The sequence below is a fragment of the Microcebus murinus genome, chromosome 10, assembly GCF_040939455.1.
Source record: "Microcebus murinus isolate Inina chromosome 10, M.murinus_Inina_mat1.0, whole genome shotgun sequence".
Lineage (NCBI taxonomy): Eukaryota > Metazoa > Chordata > Mammalia > Primates > Cheirogaleidae > Microcebus > Microcebus murinus.
This window is the reverse complement of record NC_134113.1, coordinates 97,653,110-97,679,644: the sequence shown is the minus strand read 5'-3', so window position 1 is coordinate 97,679,644 and position 26,535 is coordinate 97,653,110. Positions and strand designations below refer to the sequence as shown.

The following is a 26,535-nucleotide window of genomic DNA, read 5'->3' as shown; positions in this document are numbered from 1 at the left end:
CCAGCCTAGAATATTATTCCCTGCAAAACTAAGCTTCGTATATGAAGGAGAAATAAAAACATTCTCAGACAAGCAAAGGCTCAGAGAATTCACCAAGACAAGACCAGCCCTACAAGAAGTACTTAAAACAGCGTTATGCACGGAACATCATAATAATAACCCACGAATATAAATATAACCAAAACCCAAAGATATTAAAGGCCAGATATTACAATGGCTCAAGACAGAAATCATAGCAACAACATCCAACCCAACAGAATGATCAGTAATCTACCTTACCTATCAGTTCTCTCAATAAATGTGAATGGCTTAAACTCTCCACTCAAGAGACATAGGCTGGCTGAATGGATAAGAAAATACAGGCCAAGTATATGCTGTCTTCAGGAAACACATCTAACCTGCAAGGATGCATATAGACTAAAAATAAAGGGGTGGAGATCAATATTCCAAGCAAATAGAAGCCAAAAGAAGGCTGGTGTGGCAGTTCTAATTTCAGACGATTTAGTTTTTAAACCAACAAAAGTAGTAAAAGACAAAGAGGGTCATTATATAATGGTGAAGGGCACAGTCCAACAAGAAGAGATAACAATTTTAAATATATATGCACCCAACTTAGGTGCACCCAGATTCATAAAGCAAACCTTACTGGAGCTAAGCAAATGGATTAATAGCAACTCCATAATCGCCGGAGATTTTAACACCCCACTGACGGCACGAGACAGATCCTCCAAACAGAAAATTAATAAAGAAATAATGGACTTAAACAAAACTCTAGAACAATTGGGTCTGACTGACATTTACAGAACATTCTACCCAAAATCCACTGAATATACGTTCTTCTCATCAGCTCACGGGACATTCTCTAAGATTGACCATATCCTAGGACACAAAGAAAATCTCAAGAAATTTAAAAAAATAGAAATCATACCATGTACCTTCTCAGATCACAGTGGAATAAAACTAGAAATCAACCCTAACAGAAACTCACATTTCTACACAAAAACGTGGAAATTAAACAACCTCCTACTAAATGATTACTTCATAAATGAAGAAATCAAGACGGAAATAAAAAAATTCTATGAAGAAAACGACAATGGAGAGACAAGTTATCAACTCCTCTGGGACACAGCTAAAGCAGTTCTGAGAGGAAAGTTTATCTCCATAAATGCCTATAACCAAAAGACAAGAAGATCACAAATAGACAATCTAATGAAACGACTCAAAGAGCTGGAAAAACAAGAACAGACCAACCCCAAACCCAGCAGAAGACGTGAAATCAACAAGATCAAATCAGAACTAAACGAATTGAAAACAAGGAAGCTATTCAGGAGATTAATAAAACAAAAAGTTGGTTCTTTGACAAAATAAACAAAATTGACACACCATTGGCTAAGCTAACGAAAAGCAGAAAAGAGAAATCTCTAATAAGCTCCATCAGGAATAAAAAAGGAGATATCACAACTGATCCCAAAGAGATACAAGATACAATTTATGAATACTACAAAAATCTTTATGCACACAAACTGGAAAATGTGGAGGAAATAGACAAATTTCTAGAAACACACAGCCTCCCTAGGCTCAACCAGGAAGAAATAGATTCCCTGAACAGACCAATCTCAACAGCTGAAATAGAAACAGCAATTAAAAATCTCCCTAAAAAGAAAAGTCCCGGTCCAGATGGCTTCACACCTGAATTTTACCATACTTACAAAGAAGAACTAGTACCTATCTTGCAGAAACTATTCCACAATATCGAGAAGACCGGAAACCTCCCCAACACCTTTTATGAAGCGAATATTACTCTGATACCAAAACCAGGAAAGGATGCAACAAAAAAAGAAAGCTACAGACCAATATCCCTAATGAATATAGATGCAAAATTTTTCAACAAAATCTTAGCTAACCGAATCCAGACACTTATCAAAAAAAATAATCCACCACGACCAAGTGGGCTTCACCCCAGGGATGCAGGGATGGTTCAACATAAGTAAATCCATAAATGCAATTCACCACATAAACAGAAGCAAAAACAAAGATCACATGATTCTTTCAATAGATGCAGAAAAAGCTTTTGACAAAATTCAACACCCTTTCATGATACGAACACTTAAGAAAATAGGCATAGAAGGGACATACCTAAAAATGATACAAGCCATATATGACAGACCCATAGTCAACATCATACTGAATGGGGAAAAATTGAAATCATTCCTACTTAGAACTGGAATCAGACAAGGCTGCCCACTATCTCCACTTCTGTTCAACATAGTGCTGGAAGTCTTGGCTACAGCAATCAGACAGGAAAATGGAATCAAAGGTACAAATAGGGGCAGAAGAGATCAAACTTTCACTGTTTGCTGATGATATGATATTGTATCTAGAAAACCCCAAAGATTCAACCAAGAAACTCCTGGAACTGATCAATGAATTTAGTAAAGTCTCAGGATACAAAATCAATACACAGAAATCAGAGGCATTCATATACGCCAACAATCTAATTGAGAACCAAATCAAAGACTCAATTCCCTTCACAATAGCAACAAAGAAATTAAAGTACCTAGGAATATACTTAACCAAGGACGTAAAAGACCTCTACAGGGAGAACTATGAAACACTGAGGAAGGAAATAGCAGAGGATGTAAACAGATGGAAATCCATACCATGCTCGTGGATCGGCAGACTCAATATCATCAAAATGTCTATACTACCCAAATTGATCTTCAGATTCAATGCAATACCTATTAAAATCCCATTAGCTTCTTCACAGATATAGAAAAAATAATTTTACGCTTCGTATGGAACCAAAGAAGACCCCGAATATCAAGAGCAATTCTAGGCAACAAAAACAAAATGGGAGGCATTAATATGCCAGATATCAAACTATACTACAAAGCTGTAGTAATTAAATTAATATGGTATTGGCACAAAAATAGGAATATTGACCAGTGGAACAGATCTGAGAATCCTGATATAAAACCATCCTGATATAGCCATCTAATCTTTGACAAAGCAGACAAAAATATACGCTGGGGAAAAGAATCCCTTTTCAATAAATGGTGCTGGGAAAACTGGGTAGCCACCTGTAGAAGGCTAAAACAGGACCCACACCTTTCACCTCTCACAAAAATCAATGGATAACAGACTTAAACCTAAGGTATGAAACTATTAGAACTCTAGAGGAAAAAGTTGGAAACACTCTCCTAGACATCGGCCTGGGCAAAGAGTTTATGAAGAATTCCCCAAAGGCAATCACAGCAGCAACAAAAATAAATAAATGGGACATGATCAAACTACAAAGCTTCTGCACAGCCAAAGAAATAGTCATGAAAGTAAACAGACAACCTACAGAATGGGAGAAAATTTTTGCATCCTATGCATCCGATAAGGGACTGATAACTAGAACATACTTAGAACTCATGAAAATCAGGAAGAAAAAATCAAATAACCCCATTAAAAAGTGGGCAAAGGACTTGAACAGAAACTTTTCTAAAGAAGACAGAAGAATGGCCAACAAACATATGAAAAAATGCTCAACATCTCTAATCATCAGGGAAATGCAAATCAAAACCACAATGAGATATCACTTAACCCCAGTAAGAATGGCCTTTATCAAAAAATCTCCAAACAATAAATGCTGGCGTGGTTGCGGAGAGAGAGGAACACTCCTACACTGCTGGTGGGACTGCAAACTAGTTCAACCTCTGTGGAAAGCAATATGGAGATACCTTAAAGCGATACAACTGAATCTACCATTTGATCCAGCAATCCCATTGCTGGGCATCTACCCAAATGATCCAATGACACTCTACAAAAAAGACACCTGCACTCGAATATTTATAGCAGCTCAATTCATAATTGCAAGGCTGTGGAAACAGCCCAAGTACCTATCAATCCAAGAATGGATTAATAAAATGTGGTATATGTATACCATGGAGTACTATTCAGCTCTAAGAAACAATGGTGATATAGCACATCTTATATTTTCCTGGTTAGAGCTGGAACCCATACTACTAAGTGAAGTATCCCAAGAATGGAAAAACAAGCACCAGATATATTCTCCAGCAAACTGGTATTAACTGAGTCGCATCTAAGTGGACACATAGGTACTACAGTAATAGGGTATTGGGCAGGTGGGAGGGGGGAGGTGGGTGGGTATATACATACATAATGAGTGAGATGTGCACCATCTGGGGGATGGTCATGATGGAGACTCAGACTTTTGGGGAGAGGGGGGGAAATGGGCATTTATTGAAACCTTAAAATCTGTACCCCCATAATATGCCAAAATAGAAAAAAAACAAAAAACCTAAGACAAGACAAATGACTGACTCCTCAGCTACCCCTCCAGCTTAAGTCTGGACCCAGTCTGGACCTTCGTCCGGCCTGCCCCTGCCCAGCACGCTGGACTCAGGCGCTGGACACAAGAGCAGTTCACTGGCAAGTCAGGTCCTGCGGGGTGTGGGGTCCCCCACTGGGCCCACACAGTCTCATCTGAGGAAACTGGTGAAGAAAGTGGGCAAAGCCGCAGAGAAGATTCCACGGCACTGCCCACGCCCCGTCAGATTACATGCCGATCTCTGAAGCCTCCCGGCCTCCCTCAACCCACCTTGGCCTCCCGTGACAGTCACCCAGGGCCTGTTTGCTCACGCAGCATCTCTCCCAGGCTGCCTCATATTTGCTGGCGGAATAACACGCCTTTCTAGTCACATAGTAAATTTTCCAAGAACAGGGTGGTACGTTTCTGATCACTCTTAGGCAACGCTTGGCAGAGTACTGCTCTGCTTACAGCGCCAGGCCCCCGGAAGAGGGTTAGAAGTGGTCTCAGGGAGCCATGGGCCCAAATCCCCATTTCACAGGCAAGAGGCAGGGCGTCTGAGAGGGGACATGCCCACAGTGGGAACGGGCTGGAGGACGGCAGCGGAGGACAGAGCCGACTCACGTCTCCTTCTCCTGGTGGAGTCTGCAGGCCTCCTGCTGGAGGCTGCCCAGCTGCTCCTGCGCCTCCCGCAGCTCCCGCGACGCCCGCTCCAGCTCGCGGGCCAGCTCCTGGTTAGTGAGCTTCAGCTTGGTGTTCTCAGCCTTGGTTTCATGCTTGTCACTGTGCAGGGCTGAGCACTGACCTTCCAGCTGAGAAGAAAGGGGAGCAGAGGGGAATGAAGACCAGCCACCACCACCGGGCTGGCCCCGGGCCACCAGTGCTTTCCCTGCTTGGAGGGCAGGAACTGTCACTGCCACCACGTACCTCCCTCAAGCCGAAATCAGCATTTTCCTGCCCCTTAATTCACACACACACACTTCTGCAGGCAGGAAGGAGCTTCCAGCGCACATCTCCTCTCTCCCCTGTCTCCACGTGGGACCACTAAGCAGTCCTGACGGGGCTGCCCTGTCCAGAAAGACCACTAGCAAAGGACATGCCACAGTCCATGTCTCCCATCTCAAAGTCAGAACGGGCTTTGACATAACCTAAATCTATCTTGTTGTCCTTTAAGCCAATTTTTTTCCTTAGTCCTTGATGGAGATGGGGAATAACTAAGTGGCATTTTTCTTAAAAGCATCCTTCCCGGTTTTGCATGTCGATGGCAAGTCTATTTATTCCCTTTTATCCTCTCAACTAAGTAAGTCCAATTCCTTTAATCTGGAGAAGCATTTTAGGGTTGCCAGAAGTCATGGACATTCTTAGGGAATAACTAAAACAGGTCAAACAGAACACAGACCTCTTCTATGTCCCTAAAGCAACTAAACAACCTGCATTTTTATAACTTCAGCTTTTCTTGGCTGGTGATTATGCTTTGCAGAGCTTCCAACACTCAAAGTACATACATCAGAATACATTTAGCCTAATGAATGTGGCCAGTAAGGGGAGGAAGAAACAGCAACAAGGGTTTCATGTGACTCTCAAGAGGCTGCTATGGAACCCGCAAGCACGCAGCCATTACATTGAGTGGCGGTCATTCGTTGAGGGATAAATCTGATTGGCAAGAACTTGATGCATAAGTGAGGGAGAGGGCGTAGGAGAAGCAAGGTACAGCTGGACACAGGGAATGGAAAGGCAGCTGCAGTGCCCAGTGTGGACATCATCCTGCTGCAGAAGGAAAGAGACTCACATCCACAGCTGGGGTGGCAGCAGCTGTGGAGCAGTCTCTGGCCTCGGAAGGGGTGTCTTCAAGCACATTTTGATGTGTTCCTAAAAACAGCCCTCTCTGTTCAAATGGAAGCAACGCATGTGAGTCTGTCCAGGGCTGGGTTCCTTCTAGTGCCAGGCAAAGAAACTAGGAAGCCAGTGGCACCTGGCCTCTCTCCTCCGTGAGCCCTTGCTATGAAGAGGAGGCTGCTGATCGGAGGTTGCCTGGATAATCAATCTTTCTGGGGTCATTAGTCAGGTGTCCCCAGCCATAGAGACACTGCCCTGAGAGCACACTACCCAGCAGCCTCCTGGGGGCTCGGGAAATTCAGAGAGGAATGTCTCGTGTCTCGTGTCTGTATGCTCCCTGCAGGGTGTGGCAACGGTCACTAAGGAGGCCGACTGTGCAGACAGGGGAGGGGCAGACTGACCTTCCAAGGGGCTTTGCCAGCTGGAGGTAACCGTGGCCTTCCTGGAGGGAGGAAACTTGTCTGCAGCATCCCCCAGAATATCAGTGCTAGACAATGTCCCTTGTGCCTCAGCGTCTCCCCCCTTTCTTATACAGGAGGCAGGAAACAAATTCAAGTTTTGGCATTCTGGTGGCTCTTGGTATAATTACATGAAAATGTTTGCAGATACCTCGTGGGGAAATGCTTGGCAACTTTTCCAAGTTAAACACCTGGCACTGGAGAAATAACGGCTTTATCTTAGGATCACCTGTGATTTTTAATTCCATCTTTTATACAGCTAAATGGCTCCTCTCAGATGAAAAACTAAAGTGCTTAAGGGAAAGGCAGGGAAAGTGGGCAAGAGCCGAGAAAGAGACGCAGTGAGGAGCCGGGGCCGCGGGCAACAACATACCCTTTTCTGCTTCTGGGTGAGCTGCTCCAGCTCCTGCTCCTTGGATAACAGTTTCTGCTCCAGCTCCCGACTGCGGGCCTGGAACCTCTCCGTGTCCTGCCAAGGGGAAGGAGGGACACACGGGACCCGAATGTGCCACGCCTGGGTTAAAGATATTTTCCCCACCCTGAGCCTACTCAACACAGGGCCCATCAGGGCTCTTCCCACGACACTCCAGGGCTCCAGGGAGCCACCTGCCAGCTAGGGAGGACCAATGAGACAGAGAGGGTAGGCGCTCAGTGAGCACGGCGTGAGCTCCCACCACGTGGACCATGTCGCCGAGTGTGCACCACCACCCGACACCCCTCCAGAAACAGGGGCAGTGTCAGCCAGTGGGGGGGGGGTTGAGCAGGGAGAACAGGCCTGAGTTCGAATCTCAGGCCTCGATCTCCTCATCTGTAAATTGGGGGTGGGAGGGGAAGGCAGACAATTGGCCTCACTCTGGAAACACATGGGCGTTGCTCCTTCTTCTTGAGGGTCTAAGTGTTCACCATTTTCCCGTGGTGCCCGAGGTTCCGCAGGCCCTGGTCCCCACTGTGCTCTACCCCTATGCTTCATACCCCCTGCTCGCAGCCTAGACTGGCTGCTCCACGCAGACGCGCCCAGCCCCACGGATGCGGCTGCGAGGGGACCTGGCTGTGAGACGAAGAGGAAAGCGTGTGGCTGTCGGACGTGGGCGCTCGGCAGAGCCAGGTCTGCTGTAGGGTGTGAACCGGGCAGCACGAGACTTGGGTTTCTAGCCCCGCATCACCCATCGGACTTGCTCCATTCTTCTGGATCGCTGTCTCGCCGTTCACAGAAGAGAAACAAAAATACCCATGCCACCAGCAGCAGGCACAAAGGAGGCGTAAAATGTGCAGAAGAGAGTAAACCATCATAACCTCAGATATTAATAACTCGCTGCTGGGGCCCCAGGCTTCTCTGTGACACTGAATGGCTCCTTCCCGGGGACAACAGCCAGGGGCACTGCATGGCAGGAGGGCTGGAGGTTGGCATGACAGTGACAGCAGCACAGCGGGCATCGCGGCCACGCTCGGGTCAGAGGCTGTGGACAGCTCTGTTCAGAGGCTCAGGGTGTTTCTGAGCGTCGTCTGGAGATGCTACCGGTTCCTCTGCCCGTTCAGGCAGGTAGATGGGAGAAGCACGGGAGAGCCTGTGGACATCTTAGCAGTTTCCCTGTTCACGCGAAAGGCATAACCCTAAGCACGGAGCTGTAGAGGCGTCTGGCGTAGAAAGGGAGGGGGCAGAAGGGGTGGGGCTGGTTCACCTTCAGTGGCACTGACTTGTCCTGAAGTGCTCCCTCTGGCCTCTGCCCATGCCCACCTTGCCCAGCCCCCTCTGCTTCTGGAATCACGTCTCTTTCTTTAGCTAAGACCTTGACCTGCAGCCATGGTCCAGGCAGAAAGGGCAAAACGCTCCACAGAGCTCGGCCTCTCTCTCTGCAGGGTGCCGTTTGGGACAGAGTCCGTCCTACGGCAGGGGAAACGCTGCTGTTCTCAGAAGCTGTTTTCGGGCCTGCTGGTGAGAAGCGTGTGAGTTCCGCCTGCCGCGTGCTGTGAGGCCGGGCTCCGCCGGGACGCCGCGCACAAGCACGGGAGGCCTAGAAAGGCCCACGGGCCTCCAGAGGGCACCAGCTGGAGAACATGACTGCGTTTTTCTGAGACGTGTCCTGAATCCTTCTCTGAGCGACGCCTGTGACGATACCTGGAGCAGTGGTGTGGGAAACCTGAAGCAGCATCAAATTAAAATGTGGTCCAAGGGAAGGGGCTGTGACAATAGCCCAGGCTTAGCACTGAGGCCAGGGAAGCCGCCGCCCAAAACCAAAGGCTTTTCTGCCAAGAGCCCACCAAGTGACAGTCCAAAGAAGGGTGATAGAGTTCCCTGGAGCTTTTTTTTTTCTTCTTTTTATGAGCATGTTCCAAAAAGGGTCCTGCTTAGCTTGGCAACGACAAGGGTTTTGTCAGTCCTGACATCCCAAGACAGATGGCAGGGCCTGGTGCGTGTGGGTGTGCCTGCTGTGCAGGTCTGGGACTGGCCAGTGTCAGCTCCGACTCCACAGGGAAAGTGGGCGCCTTCGCCGTCTTTGGTCGCTCCCCTGTCCACTCATTATGGACTCAACAGTATTTGTTGGGCACCTGCGATGCTCCAGGCGTGGTCCAGGTGCTGCGATACCTTAGTAAGTAGAAGATAAGACCCTGCTCTGTGCAGCTGTGTACTAGGACAAGGAGACAGATAAGAATCAGCAAAAACAAACGGGCATTACATGTCACTTGTGAAGGTGACAAACGCCAGGGAAAGCAAGCAAAGCAGGGAGAGAGGGACTCGGTAGTGCCACGGCGGGGGCCTGTAACCCCCTTGAACGGGGGAGGTGGTGAGAGCAGACGCATCCCGGCCCTGGAGCCGAGCGCGCAGCACGACTCACCTTCAGGAGAAACTGCTCCTTCTCGCTTTTGATCTGCTGCTCCATCTCCTCATAGAGATGCTGGATTTCTTCATCATAAGCAGCGATTTTCCTGCAGCGGGGGCAAAAGAAGAGTCTGTCGGGGTCTACGCTGCGGTCCCGTTCCACTGGCCACTCCTGGAGCTCAGACACCAGCACCCGCGGCCTCTCCGCCCCTCCTCAGCCACCTCTCCGCGGCCCACACGCTCCTGGGCCAGGCTGCGGGCCGCCCGCCCTCGCTCCACACCCGGCCCCCACCAGCCCGCTGCCCTGCCCGGCTGAGCCTGCGGCGCATGAAGCTGCGCCCACGGGCTTCTCCCCGCCCGGTTTCCTGGTTCCTCGCCCCGTCTGGACCCCTGCGCCACCACCTACAGCGGCGCCCTCCAGATGCCCTGTGTTGGGGCTGTGGGGTCTGGGTGTCCTTTTCTTAAAATAATTGTGCTTTATTTTTAAATTTTTTTTCTTTCAGATGCCAAATCCAAAGCAAGATTTCTGTGTTTCTTATAAGACTCTCAGGAGAGTCCTCGACGATGATGACAGCCACCACACCCCGAGGGAAGGCCACACGGTCTCAGTGCCTGCGCCACCCCACAGGGCCACACGCAGACGGCGCGACAGAGGCGGGGCTGGTGAGGGGACGGCGTGACAAGGAGGTGTCCTCCTCCCCACTCTCCCTCCAGCATCCTCTCCCCACCCTGAAGAGCCCGCAGGACGGGAAGAGAGCACCTGGCACTCTGCTCCTGTACAGAGAGTGAGACAAACACAGCTATGGGGACAGGGGTGTAGGCCGTCCCCGGGGACGACCCTTTTCTGCGCCCCACTCCCTCCCCGTAGTAGGCCTTCCTTCCCATGCCGGGTGCTAGCATTCGAACTGAAACTGGAAGTTGTCACACCTAAGCATTAACATTCCCAGGTAACTGCATTTTTAAGCCTTTTCTCCCACCACGTGAAAGCCCCTCTCTGTGGCCCACACTCTCTGTCCTCTCCCCTCCTGTCAGGGGGCTCCAGCCTCCATGACCGGCTGATGTGGTTTTCAAGGCCTGTTTTGAATATGCAACACACCCCCCCTTCCTCAAATTTTGGCCCCTGCCATTCTAAATGCAAATGATAGCAAACCCACCCTGTCCTTCATTCAGGAGACTCCAATAATTGAGGTAATAGCCCTGGTTCTCAGGTCTAAGCAGGATCGGGGAGATCTCTGAATAAAACATAAAGGATGGGAATTTATTTACATGATGAGCCCTGCATCATTCTAACCCCTACCTCCGAGGTCCTCTTGGGACTCCACCCCAGGGCCAGACCTTCCCTGCTGTTGGAGGGTTGGCTGCAGCCCAACCACTGCCCCTGCCTCACCTGATACCTGCTGGGGGAGCATTTTGACCATGTGCACAGGTGAACAACGAACAAGCAGCCATTTGACTGGTGTCCTTCCAGTTCTACAGAAACCACAAATCCGACCCAGACAAAGGAGATGGTGTGAGCCTCCGGGTTAGGGTCATTTGTAACAGAGCACCAGGGGCTTGGCTCTACTCCCAAGACTGGAAACTTGACTTGGGAACAACTGCACAATAATGGCCCCAGGCTGTGCTCAGCAAAAGCCGGCAGTGCAAGACTTCCGCGAGCTGTGGCCCTGTCTGTGTGAATGTGTTCTGTATCGCTGACCCAGCAAATATCTTTTTGGCTAAGAGTAAGAAATGTCATCTTGGTGAATGACAGATGTTTAGGATTGTTACTTTTGCTCTCAGCTAACCCTTAATGATTAAAATAAAATCTTGGGGGGAAAGTAAGGAGAAAATGCCCATGCTGTTGAAGAGGAACAGCTCAGGGACTGAAATAGGTACATTTTGAAGGAATTTTAGAAAGTAAGATGGTTTTCTCTTAGTGTCTGGAATTATCTTCCCATGTTTGAAAAAACTCAGATGCTTGATGGCAAATGGTATGAAGGAAAACTTCAGACATTGATTCCAACTATATAAATACAGGAGAACTAGTAAAGCAAGATGAGAGAAACTTAAAAATTGATTTGGCTTTGCTATAGCAATACTAATTACAGTCATTTGTATAAATTGTTTAGCATTCATGCCTAATAACCAAGCAAGGTTTTAAGTCTATAATATCATTAAATGTGTTATATTAACTTTGCTCTAAGTTTTACTTGACTAAATTAACATAGTCTATGTTTTTCATGTGCACATATCAATTTGCTAGTCATGAATTAAGTTATTTTATAAACCATTAAGAAACAACTGGAGGGAAGACAGATACAGCCTCTGAAAGGTTCCTATCCCCCGTTCTCACTCACACAGTCTAGGTCCACTGCACAGAAGCCCTGGGTGGGCCCAGCCAGCCTCACACTCACAACCAGGACTTTGGAAATGCCAGCCTCCGGGGAGACCCTCCAGACCTGGATGACATTATGACGAGCCTGGGTCAGAACATTACAGTCCCAGGAATAGGGAGCATTACGGCGCTGTGCACACCAGTCACATCACTAAAGCAGCTCTCGGATCAGAAGACCTGTCTCCTGATCCCAGAACCAGCTCACTTCCTCAGTGTGACCTGGGCAAGGGCTTTGACCTCCTCACACCTCTCACACGGTAGCACCTGCCCGTGTTCCTCCCGGTGTTGTCATGATGAACAAACAAGAGAGTGGATACGAAAATGTACTCATCACAGAGCCCTGGATACATGTACAGGATTATTTATTATTATAATTATTATATAATCTTGGGCAGCGCCCCAAGGGGAAGAGAGTCTTGGTTTTAAGGATAAAGGGCTGCTGGGTTTGGAAAGGCTCAGAGGCAACCAGGGAGATGAAGAAGAAACAGCTCACTCAATAAAAACTCCCGTTGGACCAATCAATTAGAGATGCAGGCTGTGTGGGAGGGGGACATGCCGAGCTGCAAGCCTGTCTGCAGGAGCCCCGCGGCGGCTGTGCAGGCAGCAGAGGCAAGAGGCTCTCTAAAAAGACCTGCACATACGGCACGCCACGCCCCAGCAGTTCTCGGCACATTCCAACATCAGAGGAAAGAGACAACTCATCATGTTTGCTTGCCATATACATTTGGTTGCTACAGTTGCTAAAACCACTCATCTTGCCTGATGCACACAAACTGACTTTGAAGTCTTCTCCACGAGGATTTTCCCTTCTGTTCCAACCCTCACTGACCTCTTCTCTGAACTCTGATGACAGCATATGCCTTTATTTGACCATTTAATATTTAACCTTAAATGATCCTGAACAACTGTTTTGTTTGGATTCACGTCGTCTCAACTAGGTTATGAACATTCAGCACACATTTATGTTACCCACAGGGCCTGTGCTCAAAATGTTTATGCTGAAAACCTCTAAAAACTCAATTTACAAGTTAGGATACCAAATTCAGAAGCTCATGGACCATATTAAGGGAACACTAGATTCCAAGGGAATTCAACAATTTCAGGGTTGGAAGGTTTGTCTGATCCAACCACCTATTTTTCCAGTGTTAAAATTCTTGCCACAATAGCTGCATTAAATATTCACCCAAACTAGGTTCCCAGACCTCCAGTGACAGGGAACCTTCTGTCTCTCTAAGCCATTCTTTCATATTTGGACTTTTTTCTGGAATCTTCCTTCCAATGCCTCTCCACGTTCAAATAGGAGGGGTCTGGTGTTAGCATTTGAACTGAAACTGGAAGTTATCACACCTAAGCATTAATGTTCCCAGGTAACTGCATTTTTAAACCTTTTCTCTGACCACGCAGTGAAAGTCCCTCTCTATGGCCCACACTCTCTGTCCTCTCCCCTCCTGTTAGGGGAGCTCCAACCCACGGAAATCTGTCTTTCCATGACCTTCCCCTCTCCTGCATAAAAGCCCTTCACATATTTGAGAACAGCATCAAGATTACAGGCAGCTGCTTGGGTGGAAGTCACTTCCTCCAGCTATGTCTCCCATGGATTATTATTTTTTTGGTAGGACCCCTTACAATTCTCTTCCCTTTTCTCTGAATGGGCTGTAATTATCTTTCTCAAGCCATGGAGCTCCAAACTAAATGCCCAGTGTCTGAGTCTGATTAGTGCAGATTAGAGCTGGCTATCGCCTCTCTTGTTCTAGATGCTGCATATCTGTTCATGCAGCCTAAAATCGCATTAACTTTTCTTGGCAGCCACATCATAGCTGATGAATGCTAAAGCCATTTGTCAACTAAAACCTCTACATTTTATGTCTGTGATTGTTTTTTTAAAAGATGGTATTACTGAATCATATCTCTCCCACCTTGTGCTTCTGCCATTGGCTTTTTGGACACAGAGCAGGATCTCAAATGTAATTCTATTAGATTTCATGCTTCTAGTCATCCTGTGTACTCAACGACCTTCCAAGTTTTGTTGATATTTTAAATTTTTAATCAGAATGTAAGCAAAATAATCTACAATGTTGGTTTTTATGATTTAATTTATCTGAGAATTATTTAGAAGATTGTTTTTAAAATATACAAACTACTGGTTTCTAGTTTTATTGTATTATAGTAAGAGAATATACGGGTAATGTATTTGCTTTTTGGAATCTATTATCCTTTTCTCTGCAGACAAAAATATCAATTTTTATATAACTGCTATGAGAAGAATGCATATTCTATTTGTAAGGCACAAAATTCTATATTCGTTGCTTAAACTTGCTCATTGAAGGTTTCAGATACTTATATCCTTCATGTACTTTTGCCTGACTAATTTGTCATATCTGAGATAAGTTTTTTAAAGTCTTATTTTTATCAAATTTTCTTTGTTTTCCTAAAAGTTTCTGTCTTATGTATCTGGCTGCCATGGTGTTTGGTGCATGAAACTTTATATATGTTGTTATCTTCTTTATGAATGGAACTTTTTCTTATAACTATAAAATACTCCCTCTTATCTTTCTCTATTCATAAATTGGTAAAAATGCTGAACAAAACAAGGACAACCAGTAGTAGAGCCCTCTGAGCTATTACTTAATGACATGCATGCAACTATTCAATCTGTCTTACATTAGCCATTCTAAAAACCCTTCACCCCCTACCCCACCCCAGCAGTGTCTATTTAATTATTCCATTTTCTGCTATCTGACCCTAGTCGTTCTGAGCTACATGAGGAGGGGCAGACAGAGAAGAGGTGACTGAAAGAGAAGGGAAAGAAAGAGACACGAGTCCTCGGTGGGACAGAGGACAAAGGCGTGGAGGAGCCAGCCCGGGCAGCAACAGTCCTGAGCACTAGTATCTGTCCTCTTTCCCCTCGTGTGTTGCAGGCTAGTCCGGGTCGTTAGACCCCTGGCTGACACCACTGAGGTTGCCTCCGAGTTCATGGGACCTGGAGTCGGAAGGCCTGAGTTCAAATCCTGGTTCTGAGATTTACAAGCTTTCTGGCCTTGGACAGGTCATGTTACCTCAGTAAGCTGGAGGTTTCCTATGTCTAAAAAATCAGTTGGCAATACCCATTTTAGAAAAAAGTTGGAGAGATTAAAAAAGATAATGCACATGCAAGTGTCTAGCGCAACAGGCAGCAGGTAGAATGCACTTAACACACTCTAATTAAATAAGTTCTCTGACTCTCCAGTGCTTGCGGCCCCATTTTGAGAGTCACAGCTCAATGGCCCCTTCAGACTGGAGCCAGGGGCGAGCAGAAGCTGAGGGGAGTCCTGCAGCAGCCCGGAGGATCCGGCAGGAAGAAACGTGGCAGGAGTCTCGAAGCTTAACGGAACAGAGGACGCCGGGATGGACAAAGCCAAGTGGAGCGGAACTAAATGTGGAAAGAGAGATCCACACACCTCCACCAAGCTTAAAAAGTGTTGTTTAGGGAGGGAGGTGGGGCAGGGGCAATATTTGTAACCCTAACAATATTTGTACCTCCATAATATGAAATAAAAAAATAATAATAATAAACAAACGAACAAACAAACAAACAACAACAACAAAAAAAGTGTTGTTTAAGTCCTTCGTAATGTAGCACTCCAAAATAATTTAAACTTAAGTCATGCTCTCTGTATCCGGGTAGTTAGCATCTAAGAATGCCAAGTCCACTGCCGTGGTGGCAGGGACGGAAGGAACGGGCAGAAGCAGCACCAAGAAGCAGACGCCAGGAACCTTCCTGGGCCCTGGCTGACAGGTGCCCTGTGGCCTTGCACCCCTGCTGAGGAAACCCCTGCTGAGGAAAGCGCTGGGGGCTGCCTGGCCTGGGGGTGGGAGGGCGGTGGGGTTCCCCGGGCAGGAGTTAAGAAAGGCTGAGTCCAGAGAAGGGAGATTTTCAACAGCTGAGGGGAAGGAGTAACAGGACGCCGCAGGGCAGAGATGGATCTGAAAGAATTAGTCCCACTGAAAGCTAGGATGAAAAAATCCAGGTCCAACTCAGGCGAGTTAAATGTCACCCAGGATGTGTGGCTCTGGCAAACGCCCTCTCTACAGGATGACAGTGAGAAAGAGAGAGAGAGAGAGAGAGAGAGAGAGAGAGAGAGAGAGAGAGAGAGAGAGAGAGAGAGAGTGAGTGTGGTGCTGGGATACTGGGTAAATGCAAGGCTTAGGTTCTGAGAAGCCTTTACAGATAATTTGCAGGGAGCTGGAAGGTGAGATGTAGTTAGCAGTAACTTACCCTGCTTGCCTCCCACAGAAACTGTGAAAATTAATTAACCTTCACGAAGTGCTTTGCACACAGACTGTGCCACACTGGATTACAGCATTAATGCTCAACAGCCCTGGAGCTCAGATCATCGCACTCAGGCCGAGGCCTTCCTGCTATAGAACACGGCTGGGTGGAAATTTTTTTCTTGTTCCTTCTCTCCTTTACCTTCACTTTTGAATAAAATCTGTTAGGATTTCAGAGGGTCTTAGAAAGTCATCCAGTCCAGTCTGCCACCAGGTTCTAGGCAAACATGTGCTGAAATCACTCCAAGAAAAAAGCTGCTCCCTTTCCTAAGTGAGAGTGACCTGGAGAGAGGAAATGGCATTTCTCTACATTTTAGATACGTTTCAGGAGCTTGAACTCAAGGCAGAGTTTCAGAAATGGCCACTGGCCTTGGACGGTTGCCATTCTGATTTCGCGTGTGTCTTAGTGGGCTGCCAGTGGGCTGTCAGCGATCTGACCGCTGTGTCTCCTGGCTTGCAGAGTCTGGTGAAAAGTGACGCAAAGACAGGGAGACTCTCCCCTCCCATCATAGGCTGGGAGCTCAAAAAGCTCATGTAAAGCGCTTTGCTTTGCTTTGCAAGTGAAGAAAATGAGGGTTAACACAGCAGAGTGACCACACTGCCCAGGGTGAGAGGAGGGCAGGACCAGGCCTTGCCTCCAGGTCCCACGGTCCCATCCACAGCGCCACACGACAGTGTCTTCCCAAGCAGTCGATGCTGTGAAACTGACAGCTCTGCATGTTTGCACTGAGGGTTGTCAATGTTCCAAATCCCACCTGGACACTGTCACTTGGGAAACGAGCAGGAGGGGACGGCTGACTGCACTGCTGGGGCTGAAGAGGGGCACAGCCATGGAGGGGCTTGGCTGCCTTCCCCACGTACCCCCGCCCCAAAGCACCGATCTCGGAGTGAAGACCCCGGACGGGAAGAGTCTCAAGGAGTCTGCCATTCGCAAGAGAAGGTGGAAGCGCAATCAACCTGGGCCGCTTTGTGCTTGGGATGAGAGCGGTAAGAGGATGAGGAGTCCCCACCGGCCTCTGCCACCTCCGCAGGCAGCTGTAGCCCCCACAGCAAACAGAGGCTCTCGCTAGAAAATTCCTGGACAGAGTTTTCTTGCTCCCCTGAAATCAGTCTCTCCAGGTCTCTGTAGTTGTCTGCTTCTCTCTGTCTGTCTGTCTTAGTCTCTGTCCCTGTTCCTCTCTCACACACACATGTGCACACACACACAACTGGAGTAGAGCTGAATGAAAGGAAAACATAAGAGTTTGTAGAAAACCCTGCAAAGGCTGTGAAATTGCCAATTGGATTTTCAAGATGGATAGTTTCTCCCAAATTAGATTCCGCTGCCTTGTCTAAACCAACTTTGCTGCTTTATCCTGTCCTATAAAACAAATCATTTTCCGTTAGTCAGGTTTACAAATCATGCACGGAGTGCCACAGAGCACAAACAGCCCTCACCTTTCCGTTTACCCTCTGGGCAATGCTAACAATGTAGCGCTGCATCAGATAATAACACACCAGTAAATACATGCACTTTATTAAACCGCAGCCTCACCACCTAGAGCCCTCACTGCCAACTTCTTCACCCTAAGAACAGGACTAACTCTACAGATAGCAATGGCACCCTGGGGCATCCCTTTTGTGGGCTAATACATTCCAGAACTGGCCAGAGCAGTGTTTCTCAAGGTGTGTTGTGGTCCGCAGCCTGTCTGCATGAGAACCGCCCGCCCATGTGTACTAAGAGGTGCATTCCTGCCCCCCCCCACACACACTGACTCAGGCTCTCTAGGGGAGGGGCACCTGCCTTCTAACTGAAAAGTGCTCTGGTCAGTCTGAAGCAAGCTAACAGTCAAGAGCCATGTGGCCCAGGGACTGAGTCTTTCAGCAACCCGGGGAACATAAGGACCACCTGCTAACACACGATGCTCTCTTTCCTTCCCGATCCAGAGGCCAGGCCAGGAACTGGTGACATCCCTCCTGCAAATGTTCCCACGGCCCCAAAGCTGCACACCGTGAAATGCCAATTCTTGGGGTTCGGGCTATCTATCCTATTTGGGACTGAAAGACATGTTCCTTCCTGCTTTGGACACCCTCCCAGAGCCCAGGGAAATCGCTCTTGACAGGAAGTGCCTGGATAGCGCTGCATCTGGGCTGCAATGTAAGGCTCGCCCCCACCCCCACCGCAGCTCCCAAGAAACTGCCTGAAGCCTGATTTAGACTGACAAGGTAAGACTGTGCAGATGAGGAACTGATTCCAAGGAGGGTGTGGGGAGTGTTGCTAAGCTTGTCAAGGCCAGTCCAGTGGTCGACCAGTGATGCCAAACAGGCAGCCAGGGAGGCGTCCCCGGCTGCTGAACTGCGGAGGTGCACCTGCCCTGCTCCCAGAGCACAGCCCATTGGCAGGCCTTTGATCTAGAAAGCTCTTCCTTCAAAGGGCTCAAGGCACTCCCCAGACGCTGCCTTATTTATCCTGACCCATTAAACTTTACAAATGCAAGCTTCAAGCCCCACCCCAGGCCAAGTGAGTAGGTCGACCCCGGAGTGGGATCCCCGTGCATCCCCAAGTGATTCTTGCAAAAGGTCTGGATCTATTGCTCCCTCCAGACAGCATCGTTCTGTGTCCCCCAGAGATATCAAGCTTTTCCTTCTAGAAAGAGGTACATGTAGAGGATGCTTTCCGTGGCAGAAATTCCCAGTTCTAGTGGCCAAAAGTTCTTCCTGATGTCTAAACTATATCTCTTATGCTAAAACATAAAGTTCTCTGAATGTCTGTACTGGGAATGCAGGGAGGGCTGCTCTGTTGCAATCTAAACCGTCCCCCCACACCCCCTGCTCAGAGAGAAGTGGAGGCACAGAGGGAACATACCTCACTCTGGAAGTTCAACCTAGGAAGTGGGCTGTGGCCGAGGTGCCTGCATTTGACTTTGTCCTGACCTTGGCCCGTGGGGCGGTGGCCACTGTGGACACGCATCGGAGTCAAACACTGTTCCCAGGATCTGACCCAGATGGGAGATTTCCTCAACCTCTGAGCAAAAGGACAAGGAGGCAGGAAATTGAATAGACCCAGACTTGTTTCCTTCCCCTATGTCCAAAAATGCACGTGACTATGAGGTAAGGTAGGCTCGGAGTTATTTCTGACAATGCCCCAGGTCACACTGACGTCTCCTGACATCAGCTAAAAAGAGCTTCCCAGCACTCAGCCACCTCAGCTGTACCCTCCCTGGACCTGGGGTGAATGTGAGGAGGAAGCTGGGGGGACCTTTGGCACCCAGCACAGCAACGCTGTCACCCTGAGGGGCATGGCCCAGCCTGGGACGCTGCAGGCAGGGAGTGCGTCCTGCCCAACCTGGTTAGGGCCAGACTCCAGTGCGTCCTGCCCAACCTGGTTAGGGCCAGACTCCCCCAGAGGTCAGTCTCATTTTCTCTGGGCCTTGTGGGAGAAAGAAACAAGGTGTGTGGTTTGCAAAAGGAGGAAGAAGCAGAGGCCGCCGCTGCCAATGGCAACATGGTCTAACATTTGAACAGCATGGGAATTTTCTGGTGTACCCTGTGAAGAATTTCCATAGGTAGAAGCTCTGCCTCATCAATGTGATCATGAACTCCTCAAGGAGAGGGACTCTGTGCTCTATTTTTTTAACTCAGAGCCTGGCACAGAGGATGCACGCATTGTATGCTAGGGATGGGTACGCGGGGACTGTCTTCCCTGTTGCCTGGCCCAGGGCCGGAGTGCAGCAGTTAGGGCCTGAGCTCCCATCTCCAGCTTCAGGGACGGGCGCTCATGTCCCAGATGGAGTTGGCATGTTGTCCACCATACTAAAAAGTGAGCCGTGGAGGGGCCTTAGAGCTATTCTGACAGCTCACCAGTACTTGCTGTTCTCCTCGGGATCCCTCCAGACTCCGTCCTACGTCAGGCCATCCCCAAGAGCTCCTTCCCACTCTCCTCTCCAAAGCCAGGATATGCACCCCTCCCCTACAAAGCTCTGACCTCCAAACCCACTTTCTAGATGATGTCTCAGAATCGCTTAACCTCACCCTGAGCCATTTACAAAGAATCCTATTTAAACATTCCATACCCTACTGAGAGTTCCATTTTCTTGTTTGACTTCTGAGCTGCAAGAGACCTTATAGATAGGTCCACCAGCAAGGCGTGAACAACCTTGAGAAGAGAATAAAGGAGACACTAGTAGAAAATATCAGAGAATGTCATATGTAATAAGGGTGAACATCATTTCATGAAGCTTTTGATTCAGTTATACACACATGTAAGTATATGGGGATTGCAAAGTAAAAGGCATTTCTTTTGGCAAGTTGCAATCACAAAAGTTTGAAAAACACTCCCATTCTTTCATGTTGCCAATAAGGAAACTGATGCTCAGAGAGGTAAGGCAAGTTGCCTGAGGTCACACAGCTGGTAAGCAGTGGTGCCTAGACAAGAGCTCCAGTTATTGCTGTCTCCTCTTTCAGCATTCTGCTCACTACAGCCTGCAGTTCTCTGGTTCTGTGTCCAAAGAATACCCCTGAAATGGGACTGGCCAGAGAGCTCGGTGAGGCCCAATCCTACCAGAGCTCTCTCGCCAGTGGCCCTTGGTCAGCTGAGCAGGGCAGGCGCGTCTGGCAGGGATACTGACTGAGCATGGGCATGAAGAGCTGGAAGTTCTGGCTGAGCTAGTTTTGCACATGCAGCCAAGAGTGGCCTTGACTTTCTTCTAAGCAACTTTTAATGCAATCACTGAATTAGGGCAAAGCACTAACAGAGGTCACTTAGCGATGAATGACAGGGCTCAGAGGCACGTGTCTCTCCCCGCAGGGCTGCAGGCCAGCCCAGGCCACGGGTGGGTAATGGCCTGCCCATGGAGGCTGCAGTTATCCTCCTTGGAGAACAGAAGAGTACCTTTCTCTCTGAGAGGGGCCCCCTGACTTTTGCTGTGGCTCCGCCAGGTGATTAATGCTGGGGTAAGAGGGGAATGGAGGTGAAGTGGGGTCAGAAACTAATCCAGCCCCTTCACTTTACAGATGGGAAAACAGGCTCAGAGAGGCCAAGAGACTTGAGCAAGGTCACAGAGCTAGGTAGTTGCAAAGCCACACCTGACTCAAACCCAGATCTCCCGATTCCCAGCCCCCCACTTCTCAAACTACACATTAAGCACCTGGACATCTGGTCACAATGCAGATTCGGTGGGGCAGGGGCAAGGCCTGAGATTCTGCATTCCTAAGATGTTTCCAGCAATGCTGATGCTGCCGGGCCATGGACTACACTTTGAGAAGCGAGCCTGTATACCACATGGTCTGCAAGGACAAAGGGTTACTTAAACTTCGCCTCTGATGACATCAAGGCTCAGACTCTCCACTTCAGCTGACAAAGCCTCTAAGACTGACAAAGATACTTATTTAAAAGGATAATTATTATTATGACATTCTTTCAATGCTTGTGTGCCAGCACTGTTCCAAGTACTTGCATGCATTATCACATTTAATCTCTGCAGCTCGAGATGGCTGTTCCAACCCTGTGTCTCACAGGTGGGGAAGCTGAGATTCAGGTTAAGTAACATGGCCTTAGTTGCACAGCTAGTAAGTGGCAGGATCAAGACTCAAACTCAGTTCGGTCTGATTACATGGCCTAATCAGCTAAAGGCTACCTAGCAGTAGACTTTACCTACCTGTCAAGCCTTCCCTTCTCTGAGCCTTGGGAGCCTCACCCCAGATCCAGGTGTTCTGAGCAATCCTCCAGCTAAACCATGTTTGCTCCAGCAATACCTGGCCTCAACTCCTTCATAATGCAGAGTCCTAAAGGGCCTCTCTCTCCAGACCTGTATATAACCAATGGACGCTGACAAGCTATTTTTAGAATTGATGTTGGGGAGCACAAGATGGCGAGGTGCTGGGGCTCAGAGTGATGTGCAGGTAGATGATCTGTACGGCAAGACGCATGGTGATCCCTTCTTTTTCAGTTAGGGCTATGTGCTTCTCTGGGACCACTTCAGCACCGACCCTGAAACATCGCCATCTGGGAGGCGGTGCTGGCCCATCAAGCTTTGCTGGAAGCACCTGAACGGAGGGGCAGGTGGTCTGCGGAATCAGTAGCCATGGAATTGTTGAGGATTCCTACAGAATATGAGCAAATCTCTAGGCGCGGACAAGAGTGCCAGCGAGGTGCAGCGGAGGGCCCCTTGGTGGCTTCCAAGCTCCACCCAACCCCGCCCTGTGTTTCGGCTTCACCTTCAGGGTTATGAGCCGTCCCCAGTTATGCCCCCTCCAACTCCATGTTCATAAAGCGCAAGCTCACTGCTGTAACTGCATGTTAAAGGACTATGAACAGCACAGTGCCCGCAATCACATGCTAATTCTCATGAAGAGATCGGCGTCTACTGGGCTCGCCCCAGTTTTGTGGTACACCTTTCTGAGCTGACTCGGGGTTCAGGTCTTCAGCAGTTTCCTCAGGTGCTGCTGTCTACCTGTCTGGTCCTGTCTCCTGCAGAGGCCTTGGAGGCAGAGCAGGCAGCAGAAGAGACTTGAGGCCATGCTGGGGGACAGCGGTCAGGAGGGGAGATTCAGGGAGCTACGAACCACCCTGCAGAAACACCACCTCCACCAGGGGGCTGATTGGAGCTGGGGAGGCCCACTGTGCTGAGGTCTCACTGCCCAGAGGCAGGCAGAGTGGCTTTCCTTCCAGCTTGGGCACAGGCTGTCTTGCTCTGAGTCCTGGCTCTGCTGCTTACAAGCTGTGGCTTCCGGGTCATGCCACTTGGCCCTTCCATGTCTCAAGTCCCTCATCTGCAAAGTGTGCACAATGATCAACAGTCCTTACCCCAGAGGAGTGTGGTGGGCACGCAACGAGCTAGCGTATATAAAGTGCTTACAGTAGTGCCTAGCCTATGGTGACCCTGCGTGCAGGGGAGTGAGGGCTTACCAACAGAAACATGCCGACAGCCTGCCCCCCCCACCCCCCACCCCTTGCGTGGCAGAATGCGGGAAGGAGCTGCCACAGAGAGCTGGGCAGAAGGCGCAGGGGAAGCACACTTTGTGGTTCCATTATTCACACAGAGGTACAGACAGTGGCTGACACTGGGTACCCACTTTTTTAGGGCGCACTCCAATTCATTCCTCTCCTCGTGGGCTTCTTGGAGCTGGGAGAAGATTGCAGTCAGGAAATCTTCAAAGTTGGACAGCAAGTGAGGTTTGTCTTTCTTCAGCTGCAGCCAGAGCTGCTTGACGTCGCTTTCACTGCAAGAGAGGGGACATTAACGTGGGGGTGTGGAAATGAGGCTTAATGGGACACACAGAGCTTCCCAGATAGGAAACCAACAGCCCGAAACAGCGCACTGGGACCATTGTAAAGACGACAGCAGCTAACAAGAAGCAAGTGCTTCGGCGTGCTAGGTGCGTCACGAGCATCGGCTCCTCCCTGCGCAGGTACCTCTGAGGCAGGTGCCACGGTCACCCGCAGGTACCGGAGAGGTACCCGTGGAGAGGTGCCATGAGCGTCTACATCATTCAGCAGGAAAGGTGGAGGGAGGGGTCCAGCTCAGGGCTGTCTGGCTCCTTGTCGGTCCCTTGCTCTGTGCTTCCATCCTCCCGTGGCTTTCAAGACGCGCTAGAGGTGCCGGGCGGAGCATGCACAGCGCCGTGCACGGCACATCTCGGAATGCCAGGGGAGGAGGGGCGGACGGGGCCCAGCGTGCGTGAGGACAAATGCTACGGAGAGAAAGGAGAGAGCCTGTCGTCCCCAGGAAGGCTGGTCCTCACCGCTGAGAGGTAAAGACACGTCATCTGATGGATGGCAGAAAGCAACCGTCACTGCGGGAAGGGAAGAGGATATGCGGCACCCCTGGGGCCCGGCGGATGGGGGTGACTGCCAGGCAAAGGGGAAGGAAGGAGCCAGTCTGGAAGATGTGGGTGCACACAGAAGACAAGTAGAGTCGGGAGACGTGGAGGCGGGCGGAGAGCAGTGACGCAGAGTGACATGCTCAGAGACACCCACAGAGACGGCACACTGGGCGCTGTGCGCACAGCACAGCAGCAGACTCATGGCCCGCGCTGACCCGAGGGGAGGACAGGAGCCACACACTGTGGACCCTGTTCTCCCTTCTGGAGAAGCTAACAAATCTACAGCCGATGAGCAGACTAAGCCAAACGTAAATCTGAGAGAGAATAGGTTTTAATTCAATGACAATTCAATAACTGCAAATATAGAATGGAAATTAACTTCTCAAGCTAACAGGCTATGAGAATGTTGTGGAAGTTATATACCAATAAACTAGTAGAGTTAAAGTGAAATCTCACAGGCCACTTTGTTACAAATAACCAGCTCAACTTTACTCTAGCAATGTAGAGAATAAATACAAATCGTACTCCCCAAAACAACTAGACTTTTGATTTATTTAATAAATGGCCATAGACATATTTTCTAACACGTTATTCATATTTATGTAACAAGATGTAATAGCTAGCTCAGTTCACTGTCTTCTCAGTGTTGTGTTACTTAAAAATTTAGTTTCTTAATCTTTCAAGTTTCTAGCTATTGATAATATAAACCGTTCCCCTCCTTCCATCCTTTCAATACAATTACATTTTGGTTTTCAATTTTGTTAAACTTCAAAAATTTATGTAATGTACATTTCCCATTTAATTAATTTAATTTAGTTATGGAAAATATCTTATGACCCCCATTTTATAAGGGTAAAGATACTGGATGCCTACATTGCTCTGTAAACTCCAAAGTTTGCTTCCCCATTTCAGTTACCTGAACTTTGACACTGTGCTCTGTAATTATTTTTTTTTTTAATTTTTAATTTTTTATTTTTTGAGACAGAGTCTCACTTTGTTGCCCAGGCTAGAGTGAGTGCCATGGCATCAGCCTAGCTCACAGCAACCTCAATCTCCTGGGCTCAAGCGATCCTACTGCCTCAGCCTCCCAAGTAGCTGGGACTACAGGCATGCGCCACCATGCCCGGCTAATTTTTTCTATATATATTAGTTGGCCAATTAATTTCTTTCTATTTATAGTAGAGATGGGGGTCTCATTCTTGCTCAGGCTGGTTTCGAACTCCTGACCACGAGCAATCCGCCCGCCTCGGCCTCCCAGAGTGCTAGGATTACAGGCATGAGCCACCACGCCCGGCCTTGTAATTATTTTTTATTTCAATAGATTTAGGGGGTACAACTGGTTTTTGTTACATGGGTGTGACTATATCCTGCTAAGTCAAGGCTTTTTGTGTTTCCGTCACCAGGATAGTGTACCTTGTAGCAGTAGGTAGATTTTTATCCCATATTCCTCCCCTCCTCCCCATTCTTAGTTCCCAATGTCTATTACACCACTTTATGACCATATGTACCTCGTTTAGCTCCCTCTTATAAGTGAGAATATGTGGTGCTTGTTTTCCCATTTCTGAGCTACTTAACTTAGCATAATGAACTCCAGTTCCATCCAACTTGCTGCAACAGACATTATTTCATTCCTTTTGTATGGCTGAGTAGTACTCCATGCCATATATGCACCACATTTCCTTTATCCACTCATCAGTTGATGGACTCTTAGGTTGATTCCATATCTTTGCAACTGTGAATTATGTTGTGATAAACATCTGGGTGCAGTTATCTTTTCTACAAAATGAATTCCTTTGGGTAGATACTCGGTAGTGGGACTGCCGGATTGAATGGTGGGTCTACTTTCAATTCTCTGAGGAATCTCCATACTGTTTTCCATAGAGGCTGTACTGGATCACATTCCCACAAGCAGTGTGTAAACATTCTGTTTTCACTGCATCCCTGCCAACATTATTTTAAAATTTCTTTTAATTAAATTTTTAAAATTTCAATACATTTAGGAGTGTGCTCTGTAATTAGTGCTAAGTTTCAAAAATTCTGCATACTGATTCTAAAATATTACAATAAATAAACATTTATACTACTATGACTGTAGGAATAATATCCACTGGAGAAACAGGACTTTTCCTCACACTGCAACCTTATTTGCTTTACTTCCTTTCCCTGTCCTGCTTCCCCAAATCCCTTACCAGTTTCTCCTGGGAGCACCTCCTTAATAAATCACTTTTAAAAAACCCATAAGTCTGATTTTTCCTCCATTAAATTCTGAAACCAGATGATCTGAGGGTAGCTATGACCAGGAACTGTCAAGATAAAGGATAAAATTCTTTGTGCTTACATAACAAGCACTGTATTTGAGAAACTTTCCTCAGAAGTGACGTTTGATAGTGCCATTTGATGCAGCATGTCAATGCTCTTGGGGCATGGACATTAGTCTCTGTACCCAGCAGAGGCCCACTGGGAAGTGGACCTGCCTGTGATTAGGTTACCTGGTCATCTCTCCAACCCACCCTCTCTTCCTCCCTCCTTCCCTCCTTCCTTTTTTTGTTCCATTTCTTCCACCCTTTCTTTCTTCCATCCCATCTGAACATCCACCTTCTCATCTGGACCATCCATCCATCCA

The 26,535-nt window shown here is 48.2% G+C and overlaps 1 protein-coding gene across 1 annotated transcript in view; it reads right to left on the bottom strand.

Annotated features, from left to right (window-relative positions):
• Window positions 1-26,535, bottom strand: part of CRACR2A (calcium release activated channel regulator 2A) — a 130,628-nt gene that overhangs the window by 38,408 nt on the left and 65,685 nt on the right. The window contains exons 5-8 of the mRNA XM_076007758.1: window positions 23,163-23,309; window positions 9,444-9,534; window positions 6,983-7,078; window positions 4,940-5,127 (exon numbers count right to left, since the gene is read on the bottom strand). Of these exons, the coding sequence (XP_075863873.1) occupies window positions 4,940-5,127; window positions 6,983-7,078; window positions 9,444-9,534; window positions 23,163-23,309 (522 nt within the window). The remainder of the gene's footprint in view (window positions 1-4,939; window positions 5,128-6,982; window positions 7,079-9,443; window positions 9,535-23,162; window positions 23,310-26,535) is intronic.